This window comes from Tachysurus vachellii, chromosome 5 (genome assembly GCF_030014155.1).
Source record: "Tachysurus vachellii isolate PV-2020 chromosome 5, HZAU_Pvac_v1, whole genome shotgun sequence".
NCBI classification, from domain to species: domain Eukaryota; kingdom Metazoa; phylum Chordata; class Actinopteri; order Siluriformes; family Bagridae; genus Tachysurus; species Tachysurus vachellii.
Genome location: NC_083464.1, coordinates 31,981,601 through 31,994,100, shown reverse-complemented (window position 1 = coordinate 31,994,100; position 12,500 = coordinate 31,981,601). Strand labels below are relative to the sequence as shown.

Sequence of the window (12,500 nt, the reverse complement as noted above, 5' to 3'; positions counted from 1 at the left end):
GTTTCTTTGAGCTTCTCTACCATGTTGACGTGATTGCATGACAATTGCTGCAGATGTCAGTTGCACTGACTGGGATGCCATTAAAAATACACTGAACTCATTGCCATGTTAATGGACCCGTCTTGTGTAAGTACATATTATAGAAGGAGGGAAAATATGGCCATAAGGTGTGACAAGAAAGCAATTCCTATACCAGTAAACCACCAACCTGGTAAACTACCAACCTGACCTGTTGACACAAGGCAGTATGGTGTATGCATTCATGGATTCATTCTGACCCAACCATCTTCAGTTGCAGAAGAATGTACAATTGGTCAGACCTGGATATTTTTCCACCCATCAGTTATGGTGAGCCTTTGCCCACTGGAGCAGATTCCTGTTCTTTCCTGACAGGTGGAACCCGTGTGGTATTCTGCCTCAGGGTCCGATGTCTTTTCCGTTCTGACATGCTTTTCTTTTCACCATGATTATAAATAGTGGTAATTCATCACCAAGGTGTTTCTACACACAGAACTGCCACTCACATTTTTTTTGTTTCTCCTTCAATCTGACTAAAATTTTGAAACTGTTGTGCAGTTATCTGAGGGGCTTTTTACACCTGGTCACTTCACACGTTTTCTGTGATCCGATATCTATCCGACGGTAAAAAGACAAGGTCTAAAGGCCCTCAGAAACGTTTTGGAGACTGATATAAATCCGACAGTACAAACCCCTTCAGGAGGTGGTCTGGGACGTGTTTCAGATGAAACTGGACAGGTGTAAATGAATGTGGTTGTTCAAGCCACATACGTCAGCACTAAACTCCTCCCAAACAGAAGTACGTCACTCAGGTGATCTTTCACACAGGCGTCTCGTCGGTTCTTAAAGTGCGCTGCTGCTGCCAGCGAAAATGCAGCAAACAGTAAACGCTGTTTTTTGTAACATAAACGTCGTAACCAGTTTTTTCTTCTTCTTTTTGATCGCGTTCTGAAAACCGCACACACCAAAGTGTGTTCCATTTCAATTTCCCCGGAAATGAGGTAAAATATATTAGCATTTTGGGTGGGAGTAGAAAGATCGGATCGATATCCGATTGACCGAGACACGTTTATGTGGTCTAATGTAAATGGAACAGTTTTAACAAATCAGACAACTATCGGATCAGAGACAACACATGAAGTGACCGGGTGTAAAAAGGCCCGTAGTAGTTCGGCAGTTTCTTAAATAAAAAACGATCAAAGTCTCTTTGATCATATGTCCTGCTTATTCTAGTGTTGGAAGCATCTGCACGATTTTGTGTATTTCCCTGCTGGCACATGACTGGATAAGCAGGAATACAGGTGTCCAAACTACAGTGACCGATGAGGGTATTTTCTTTTTCCAAGATAGAATGTGATCTCTCATGCATGGGCCGCTTTAAATGACATTTTATACTCTTCAAAGGTTTCTATGCATAAAACTATCAGTGTTGTATAGGAATGGATTTGCTTCACGGTCATTGAGCGTTTATTCATTCTTTTCACCCTATAAAAGAGACAGGAGGCTGTACCCTCATGCCATGCTGTCTTGGATTGGCTTTGATGATGTAATATTATATATGTGGTTTTGTCAGAAGGTTACGCAAGGCCTCTTTCCTTACAGTGGACTCACACTGTCTGAAGTTCACATTAATCTAGAAATTTTAAACACTGTGGTCCAATAGTCAAGTGTGTCCAACATGATTTGGACTTCAGGGGAAGTCTTAATTATAAAAGGAAACACATCAGTGTTTTGAAGATGTGAGCACTCTAGTATTGCACAGGGTTCATTAGTTTATTCGTGTAGGAAAAATCATCAAAAGTTTTATGTATTTCCCTTTGACCAAAAAAATCCATTGGCACTTTCTAAGGGATTTCTAAAGGTGGAACTCATAATTGTCTTAATTACACTTGATATTATAATATACTCTACAGTATATACAGTATAAGTAACGTTCACTATCCTGCCTACAGTATTATGACCTTAGCACTGCTTGTAAAGTAGTGATTCATCCAAAATATCTATCATTTAATAATAACAAGTGATCATTTAATGTTAACATAAATGATCACTTTGTTTTATTTAGTCTCATTAGATTCAGGGTAACTTATGTTTTTTTGGCTGTGGGGGCAGTTAAGGTGAAATAGTAATGCTGTGCTAATGCTATGGAAATGTGATGAAAATCATCTGGTGCCGTTAAAAAATGCTTGGAATTTTTAACATATGACACATTATGAAATACACTGTACAAAGGAACACGCATATATATGACATGTGATTAAGTTTAACTAGGAACAGGTGCGATGGCAGGAAACAACAAACAGGTAAGGACAAAGTACCGCCCACATAAACACAACACAGCGTGACATGAGGACCCTCTGGTGGTCTGGCAGGAAGCCGTTCGAGCTTCTGACATCTAACTACACAGGGGAATAAAAATTTAAAGCTATTCGTCATTGATAAAGCATTCAGGAATCCTGTACATGTGTGGAATTAAATCACGTGTCCCTCTGCCCAATCAAAAATGGACCACCAGGCACAGACCTGAGCATTCATTGTATTGATTCTTACAGATGCCCCTGGGCTGGGTAATTACCCCAGTCTGAGGTATCAGTGAGTGTGGGAGCTCTGGTTACCACACTATCATTACATGTGCATTAGGGATCGAATGATATAAATTATTTAGGAAACTGTACAACCCAGTATTACAGTGGAAAACACCTAGCAGCAGTGAGCAGCAAAGCTCATTTCTAGCTGAGAGTTAAATGTGATCACAGGTTAGTTAAGCAATCAGTCTTGGGTTAGTAAAATAAATGACTTTCACCTTGCAATTTTCTTACTGTTGCTTGGTGAACATCTAGGGAAAAAATTGCTAGCAAGCATTTTTTATTTCAGCAGTCAGTGCAGTCAGTGTCAGAGCTATAATAACAACACACAATATATATCATACTGTTCCTATTTGGATGGAATTTGTTGAGCTAAAGTTTTTTATTTATTTATTTTTTCAAAGGTGTAAAAAAAAATATATATATCTATTTTTTAATATTATAATAAAGCTTTTTTTTGTTTGTTTGTTTGTTTTTTTAAGTGAGTTGCTCAGTAGTAAATACTGTATATTGCACAATAGGTGCAGAAATTATTATTATTATTATTAGTATTATTATTATTAGTATTATTATTATTATGTGCAGTATGAAGTTTTATACCAGATATGGACTTTCTTATAACAATTTTAGAAAAGTTATAAGATTTTATAAATGAACATTCAGACATTCCCAGGAGGTTAAAACGATCTCCTCTGTCCGAGTGCGAGCTTGAATCGATCCCTGTTTCTGAAGTTTAAGGTGGAGCAATGTTGACAGGTCAAATATGGTTTTAAATAAAATTCTGTCCAAACATGAAGAACATGTACACTTTCTCACATTTATTCTTAGATGAATCTTCAAGCAGCTATTATGTGTTCCTAATACAATCTTTTAGCTTGTTATAGCTTTATATGCTATATGGAGATTTATTTGCTATATGAGATTGAAACCCTTAAAGTAACAAGACCAGGAAATAAAATCAGGTTGACATTTAGGAGTGTGTGTTTCTTGTGTTTATGTGCAGAACGTGTACGTGAACATCAGCCGCATCACAGCAGTGGGCAAGCGGCTCCTGGAGGGTGGTCACTACGCAGCAATGCAGATCCAGCAGCTCTCAGCACAACTCGAGCGAGAGTGGAAGGCCTTCGCTTCGGCGCTGGATGAGAGAAGCGCCATGCTGGAGATGTCGGCTAGTTTCCACCAGAAAGCTGACCAGGTAGTGCAGAAATACACATTATATGTACATAATTACGGGATGTTTGGCTCATCAGTGCACCATTTACTTATGCTGGACTAACTGGAAAATAAACTTTTGGGTTTAAGTCTCTTGCTTTCTTGCCATGTGGGATGAGCAAACCGAAATATTTATATCACATCCAGAAAGAAAGATGTAAAATATCCTTTTGTTTCGAATGTGAAAACCTTAACATTAACATCTATAAAAGAACATCAGTGAAACTGTTGTTATAAATGACATTTCATTTGTTTTCATTTGGTCTGAAGCTTGTTCACACGTTTGCACTTTGCTGTAACGTGTAAGACAAAAATAAACTAAAAATTTCCTTCAAGATTTATGTAGTCTGGATAAATCTTTAAGCATGTAGAGAGATTGTCTGACTTATAGCAGTGTATTTGTAAAAAGAAAAGAAAAAGCTTCTGGGTGTGTGTGTTACAAGCTCCAGATAGAGAGCGTGAATGCGAGAGAAAAGAAAGAAAAAGAGAGCAACACTATCGAGTCTTCTCTTTTATCATCCTCTTTGAACAGTAATTGCTTGTTGTCAGAAGTGTAATTAGGTTGATGTGCTCTTTGTTCTTCTCCCATTTAAAAAAACAAAGAAGAATAAAAAAAAGAAAGGCTTTCGTACGTTAGATGTACGAGTCTTGGCTAGATGGATGGATAAATGGATGGACGGATCTTTGCTTTTTTTGTCATGATCAAATATTACATTTTTAGCCAAATCTCCTTTTTTTTCCTTGCAAAATGTTCAACACGATTCGTTTCGTGCTCAACACACTGCCATTTATTTCAAATAAAACTTTTAAGCAGGAGTTTGTGGGTTTTTTTTTGTATACTTATTAATAGTGGTCATATTTTCATATCTTCTTCTCCAGTACCTGAGTAATGTCGAGTCGTGGTGTAAGGCATGTGGTGAGGGTGAACTTCCCTCAGAGCTTCAGGACCTGGAAGATACCATTCACCACCACCAAGGACTGTATGAACACATCACGGCTGCTTACTCCGAGGTACAGGTTCTTTTAGCTTCTTTCACCCTCCTTAAGATGGTGTTTTATTATGTTCTCTTTTTTTATTATTGCTAGTTGTGATAGGACAACTGTCTCTACCATCACATCACAACTATAAGTCACTCGTCTCACTTTGTTTTACTTCGTCTATGTCTTAGCTATAGAAGCAAGACGACTGCAGTCAACATCAAAAAGTCAACACACCCCTGTTAAAGTTGTTGTGATCTAAAAATAAAAAATTTAAGAAAAACTATGACAAAGCAATAACCTGATAGCATAAGTGTGCACATCCCTTTGGTTAAGTGTTTATCTGCTTAAATATTATTTTGAAAAGTTTTATTAAAAACTTTCCTTCAAAAAAAACCAAATCAGATTGTCAGACGTATGATGCCTGTTGAAAGGCCAAAACTTTCCCTTTTTTTTCTCCTTAAAATTTTAGTTATAACATTGAAAATGTCTCAAAGGTTTTGTAGGAATCTCACAGCAGCTATGTTTGAACAGGTGAGTCAAGATGGCAAAGCGTTATTGGACAAACTCCAACGCCCTTTGACTCACGGCAGCGCAGATTCCTTAACAGCGTCCGTCAACTACTCAAAGGCAGTGAACCACGTCCTGGACATCATCCACGAGGTGCTGCATCACCAGCGGCAGCTGGAGAACATCTGGCAGCACCGTAAACTCCGTCTGCATCAGCGCCTGCAGCTCTGTGTCTTCCAACAAGATGTCCAACAGGTACGACACCATCGAACACCAACCTGGGTTATAGTTGTTTAAATGAATTCATATTACTGAATGAAGGGGGTCACGGTGGCTTAGGTTGGGGGTTCGATTCCCGCCTCCACCTTGTGTGTGTGGAGTTTGCATGTTCTCCCCGTGCCTCGGGGGTTTCCTCCGCGTACTCCGGTTTCCTCCCCCGGTCCAAAGACATGCATGGTAGGTTGATTGGCATCTCTGGAAAATTGTCTGTAGTGTGTGATTGTGTGAGTGAATGAGAGTGTGTGTGTGTGTGTGTGTGTGCCCTGTGATGGGTTGGCACTCCATCCAGGGTGTATCCTGCCTTGATGCCCGATGACGCCTGAGATAGGCACAGGCTCCCCGTGACCCGAGGTAGTTCGGATAAGCGGTAGAAGATGAGTGAGTGAATAATTAGAATAATTAACTTTCAATCTAATAAACATTCGAAGAGAATTCAAGGCTGGGTTCCAAAGGCTGGGTGCTGTGTTTGCTGAGGTAAAGACCTACAGTACTATATACACGTTCTGATGTCCTTTATAAAGTGGAAGAGCAAAACCTCTACTTTTAATCTGAGTTCCTTATTTTACTAGGTACTTATTTTGGTCATTCAGTTTGCCATGTGAACATAGATCACCCTTGATGATGATGATGATGATGATGATGATGATGCCACACCACTAGTAGTGAGCATGTAGTGTCTAAATAGCTTGAAGACGAGAGAAAATAAGACGATAGAACTTTATTAATCCAGAAGGAAATTATTTTGTGAAAGACTGCTCCAGTGTACACAAGGGACAAGTCCTGTGGCGTCCTGTGCTTAAGGATACTGAGAAGTTTCCTCATCATTCTCCTCTCAGACGTCTCAACCAGAGACTCCTGCATTAAGCTTGTTGAGTCTGTTTGCATCAGCCATCTTCACCCCAAAACAAACAAAAAATACTTCTCAGGTTTAACCACTTTTCAGGTGGACCTGATGATGGCTACTAGAATTTCTTTCACTTTTTCTCTTCTTTCAGTTCCAGACAAACTTTCATTTGTAAACACATACATGTGCTCCATAAAGGTTACCATGGTAACTTTGTTCTTTAGGCTCATTACATCAAGGGTATGCCCCGTAAAATAATAGGCAAGAGAAGGAGTTCTCCATGAAACACATCTGTACGGCAAATGGTCTGCTTCTCTTCTTTCATATTAATACACCATGCACAACACACACACACACACACACACACACACACACACACACACACGGAAACGTTCAGAACGCCATATGCCAGATTAAATGTACTATAGTGAATAGATTGCTGAGGCTGTATTCACAAAAAAAGTAGCTCTGGAGTCGAAGCCTTTATTACAGGAAGAATCACCAAATATTAGCAAGAACTTGTGTAAGAACACGCAGTTAAAAAGTAAGTTTGTTGAATATTCAGGTTGTTAGAGTGACTCCAGGGTTATTGGGGGAAACTAAAGCCACAGTGACTCTAGGGCTGTTGGTAAATAACCTATTTCAGGGTGTTAAGAGTGGCTCTGCTTCACGATACGAGGCATCACAACACTGCGATACAAGAAACAGCTTCATGAGTCTGTAAAAATCCGACTAATCATCTTGTAGGTTCAAAACGATTAAACAAACTTGATGGTTGCAAAGAGTGCTAGTATTTTGTTTTGTTTTTCACTCACAAGAGGCTCATATTTTGCTCCCAGGAGCCCCCTTGTGGTTCTTCTTCTTCTTCTTCTTCTTCTTCTTCTTCTTCTTCTTCTTCTTATTCATTCATCTTCTACCGCTTATCCGAACTACCTCGGGTCACGGGGAGCCTGTGCCTATCTCAGGCGTCATCGGGCATCAAGGCAGGATACACCCTGGACGGAGTGCCAACCCATCACAGGGCACACACACACACACTCTCATTCACTCACACAATCACACACTACGGACAATTTTCCAGAGATGCCAATCAACCTACCATGCATGTCTTTGGACCGGGGGAGGAAACCGGAGTACCCGGAGGAAACCCCCGAGGCACGGGGAGAATATGCAAACTCCACACACACAAGGAGGAGGTGGGAATCGAACCCCCAACCCTGGAGGTGTGAGGCGAACGTGCTAACCACTAAGCCACCGTGCCCCCAATTATTATTATTATTATTATTATTATTATTATTATTATTATTTCTCTTTCTATCTCCTGCTTTTTCCATCAGGTCCTGGACTGGATCGAGAATCACGGCGAGGCGTTCCTCAGCAAACACACGGGTGTGGGGAAGTCCCTGCACCGAGCACGAGCTCTGCAGAAACGGCATGAAGATTTTGAAGAGGTGGCACAGGTGAGGAGACAAAACCAAATCATCCACAGAACCACACAGAGGTCTGAATGAAGCTTTGGAATTTTGGTGACCTTTATTTGTCCTCATTGCTATTGCATCATGATACTATTTTCCTATTGTTTCTATTGTTTTCTGTCTGTCTTCCCTTTTTTTTTTGAATGTTTAACGTTAGTGTTAAAATAAAATCTTGCTATATTATTTCTAGTTAATTAATAGAATTCATCTTCCCCCGACCAAAGTAACTTATGACATCATAATTAAAACTTAACACCTGACATAATTACAATCTCCCTGGACCCCAACTTGAGGAGTTAACAGCAGATCGTCGCTGTCAGACGGAATCCTCGTATCTCCAAAACCGTTATTTTTCAGGACATTAAAAAAACACCGTACCTTATCTGCAGTACACAGGGTTTAGTCCTCGTTACAGTGGATTGTCTTGCGCTAAATTCCTGTCCTCAGACGAGCACCAGAACTAGCGGGGGTCAAGATTTTTTTTTCTTTGAGCCCAGTGTTTTGAAGACATTTACCTCAGAAGACGTGTTGATTGCGTCGTTGCGACTCTTCTTGAGGAGAAATATGCCGTGAAGCTCTCCCACGGAGTGAGGAAGAGGTGGACAGTTGAAGTGTCCAATGGAGTTATGAGATTTGTGCTCAAGCTATTTTCAAGACTTTAGATTGGTTAATAACTTGTAAAAATAACAGACCCACGTGGGGACTGAGCAATAGCATCGATATGTGAAAAAATATGAAATTGACCAAATTTGGACATACGAGGTTTCCGCCCGATAGCCACGATATGTAGGTTTATGGCACTTACAGTACAGACACACTTATCCAGAGCGACTTACATTTCATCTCATTTTATACAACAGAGCAATTGAGGGTTAAGGGGCCGTGCTCAGGGGCCCAGCAGTGGCAGCTCAGTGGATCTGGGATTCTAAATCCCAACCATCTGATCAGTAGATCAGTAGACCATCACCTTAACCACTAAGCTACCACAGCCCCTATGTCACTAAGCAACAACTGTTAGTCTGAATACTTTCTGAATCCACTGTTATATTATATTTAATTCAGTTTCTACACTTATGTCAAATGAATTCCTTCGGGTCTCCCCTGGGGTCTAACAAACATCTAACAAACTTCACTAAAGATAATAAACGTAATTTTAGATGAATAAGATTAAAAGTAATAAGATTTTAATGCGAATGTAACCAAGAGGAAGTAAAAGCGAAGTCAATGAGGTTCCATTAAAAGCTTGTATAACTGGATCTCTTTCAGAACACGTACACTAACGCAGACAAGCTGCTGGAGGCGGCCGAACAGTTGGCCCAGACCGGCGAGTGTGACCCAGAGGAGATCTACCAAGCTGCCCACCAGTTACAGGACCGCATCCAGGACTTTGTGAGGCGCGTGGAGCAGAGAAAAGTCCTGCTGGACATGTCCGTGGCTTTCCATACTCACGGCAAAGAGGTGCGTTTGTGTGACACAAATTTTGTATTCTGGCTAAAAGCAAGCAATACTGTGGTATTTTCTTTCTGACCAGAGACGTCTATTTAACTCGATTAAATAATACAGGTCATTTGGGGTCGACCCTGATCCTCCATGACTGCTTTGGTTTCTGAGATTAACATCAGCAAAGATGCATCTTTGTATATCTGTCTGTATCTGTGGTCTGTATTGATTTTAAGACCACCGACAGTCGTCTTTTCTATGATTTTATACTAAACATTTTTGCCAAATATTTCAGAATTGCATGCTAGCATTGTTTAAAATAAAACTAGCTGTGTGAAGACTGTAGAAATGTCGTTACTCCATTTCTAGTGTAACTAGCCCCAAGATCTCCTTTTTATTTTTTGTAACTGCAGTCCGTTGAAGTCTGTTGGCGTGTTTAGACCCTGGACTGTTGCCCTTATACGTGTTCATACTCCACAAGCATTAGCGAAGATAATTGCGATGCATTAACGATGCCATAGTAAATAGCATAAAATAACACTTAACCTAATGTGGCCATATGGCACAAGGTTAGCCATCTGCTATCTGTAAATCAGAGACTAGGACAGGCTTCCAGTTCATGACTGCGGGATGGACCTTGCGAGAGGTTGAGATGGAAATGGAATAAGGGCAGAGGGGGAAAAAAAGCTTTCGCTAGACTTGCTGAGACTCAAGCTCCACTTTCCTTGGCGTGCCAGTACAAGCAGATGGCACCAGCACCAGGAAAGCTGAGTTTCCCTCCCGTCTCTTTTACCTCGTCTGTCTTGTATCTGTGTGTCCTTTTATCCGTTTTATATCTTGGAGTCTGTGTGGCTCTTTTAAGGCTGCTGGGGTTAGAAAAAAAAACTTTTTAAGGCATGCAGCAACACCGAATTACGTTTTCTATCATGCTCCAGTCCGAGAGCCATTTGTTTTCAATAGACGCCCTTACAGCTATTAGACAGATCAGATATTATTTACAAGTTGTGCCATGACATATTAAATCCGTGAGTCATCATGCTTCCAAAAGATGTGGTGTTCCTAAGCTTGGGAACCTGCACCTACAAGCTTGGCAAAGTTATTAGATCCTGAAACTTGATGCCAGAAAGATATCAGAAGGTACCCAAGGCCTGTGATCCAAGTCATAACCTGGATTCTTATAAACGTATCTTACTCAAGGCCAATTTACCAACTCCTAAAGTTTTAACAGTTAAAAAAACAAAGGTAACATCAGTAAAAAATACTTCCTGTTTTTGTTCGTTTTGTCCAGCTGTGGACATGGTTGGAGGAGCTGCAGAAGGAGCTGCTGGATGACGTGTATGCTGAGTCGGTGGAGGCTGTGCAGGATCTGATCAAACGCTTTGGGCAGCAACAGCAGACTACGCTACAGTTTACTGTTAACGTCATCAAAGAAGGCGAGGAGCTCATCCAGCAGCTCAGGTACTAAAATGATAGCGGTAAAAGAGGTATAACAGTGTTGTTGAACACTCAGTCCTGACTGGTTGATTAATGTTCTTCATCAGCAGCTATATGGAGTACCAGGTATACAGCAAAACACTCATTCATTCATTCATTCATCTTCTACCTCTTATCCGAACTACCTCGGGTCACGGGGAGCCTGTGCCTATCTCAGGCGTCATCGGGCATCAAGGCAGGATACACCCTGGACGGAGTGCCAACCCATCGCAGGGCACACACACACACTCTCATTCACTCACACAATCACACACTAGGGACAATTTTCCAGAGATGCCAATCAACCTACCATGCATGTCTTTGGACCGGGGGAGAAAACCGGAGTACCCGGAGGAAACCCCCGAGGCACGGGGAGAACATGCAAACTCCACACACACAAGGTGGAGGTGGGAATCGAACCCCCAACCCTGGAGGTGTGAGGCGAACGTGATAACCACTAAGCCACCGTGCCCCCACAGCAAATATTTTATATTTATTTTACTAGTTTATTGTGGCCTGATTGTTAGAGAGTTTGACTCCTAACCCTAAGGTTGTGGGTTCGAGTCTCGGGCTGGCAATACCACGACTGAGGTGCCCTTGAGCAAGGCACCGAACCCCCCCAACTGCTCCCCGGGCGCCGCAGCATAAATGGCTGCCACTGCCCCGGGTGTGTGTTCACGGGGTGTGTGTGTGTGTGTGTGTGTGTGTGTTCACTGCTGTGTGTGTGTGTGTGCACTTTGGATGGGTTAAATACAGAGAACGAATTCTGAGTATGGGTCACCGTACTTAGCCGTATGTCAACTCACTTCTATAATAACAGTTTTATTCATTGGGATTTCTGGGTATTGGGGTTCGATTCCAGCCCTGTCTTTCTTTGGGGGTTTTCTTGGCTTTCTTTGGGTTCCTCCACCAGTTCCTCAGTCTCTAAATTGTCTTTAGTGTGTGAGTGTGTGTGATTGTGCCCTGTGATGGACTGGCACCTTGTCCAGGGTGTCTCAGTCCTGAGATAGGACTAAAGGCCCCTCTGACCCTGCGTAGGATAAACAGTTCAGAAAATGGATGGTTGTATTGATGGATGACTTCATGGTAGACTTTTAACCCATGTCATTTTTCTCACCTACAGAGACTCTGCAATCTCCAGCAACAAAACTCCACACAACAGCTCAATGGCGCACATCGAGAGCGTGCTGCAGCAGCTGGACGAGGCTCAGGGTCGTATGGAAGAGCTTTTTCAGGAGAGGAAGATCAAACTGGAGCTGTTCCTCCAGCTGCGCATTTTCGAGAGGGACGCCATCGACGTGAGTTCATTCAGTTCAGCTCAACGCTTGCTGAAAATCTTATGACCGTATTTCTAGAGGCAAGGTTTCCATCAGCACGGTTCAGCAGCTTATAGAATAGCACTTGATCCAGCACATTGTATTGTGGACGTGTATTTGTTACCTTTAATTTAAGGTAAAGTCAAATGAAGTTAAATGATGGATGTTAGCCAAAGTGATTCTAGGAGATTTCAGTATCACCCATGACACCTGATCTACAACCAGCGTAACCCGATTCCTATAAAACACCCTTCTTATTAGTGGCTGGTGTAATGTCACCTAATACCAGTGCTATCGTTTTCATAAGCCAGTTCATAGCCAGTGCACCGGAGTCTTCAACAAGGTCCTTTAGTAACAGGAGTCACATATG

The 12,500-nt window shown here is 41.5% G+C and overlaps 1 protein-coding gene across 3 annotated transcripts in view; it reads left to right on the top strand.

The window, feature by feature from the left end:
- The window catches only part of triob (trio Rho guanine nucleotide exchange factor b), a 110,068-nt gene that overhangs the window by 44,386 nt on the left and 53,182 nt on the right, over positions 1–12,500 (top strand). For all 3 annotated transcript variants that reach the window (XM_060871255.1, XM_060871254.1, XM_060871256.1), the window contains 7 exons: positions 3,607–3,798; positions 4,695–4,826; positions 5,328–5,558; positions 7,764–7,886; positions 9,168–9,359; positions 10,630–10,799; positions 11,938–12,112. In XM_060871255.1, coding sequence (XP_060727238.1) covers positions 3,607–3,798; positions 4,695–4,826; positions 5,328–5,558; positions 7,764–7,886; positions 9,168–9,359; positions 10,630–10,799; positions 11,938–12,112 — 1,215 coding nt within the window. The remainder of the gene's footprint in view (positions 1–3,606; positions 3,799–4,694; positions 4,827–5,327; positions 5,559–7,763; positions 7,887–9,167; positions 9,360–10,629; positions 10,800–11,937; positions 12,113–12,500) is intronic.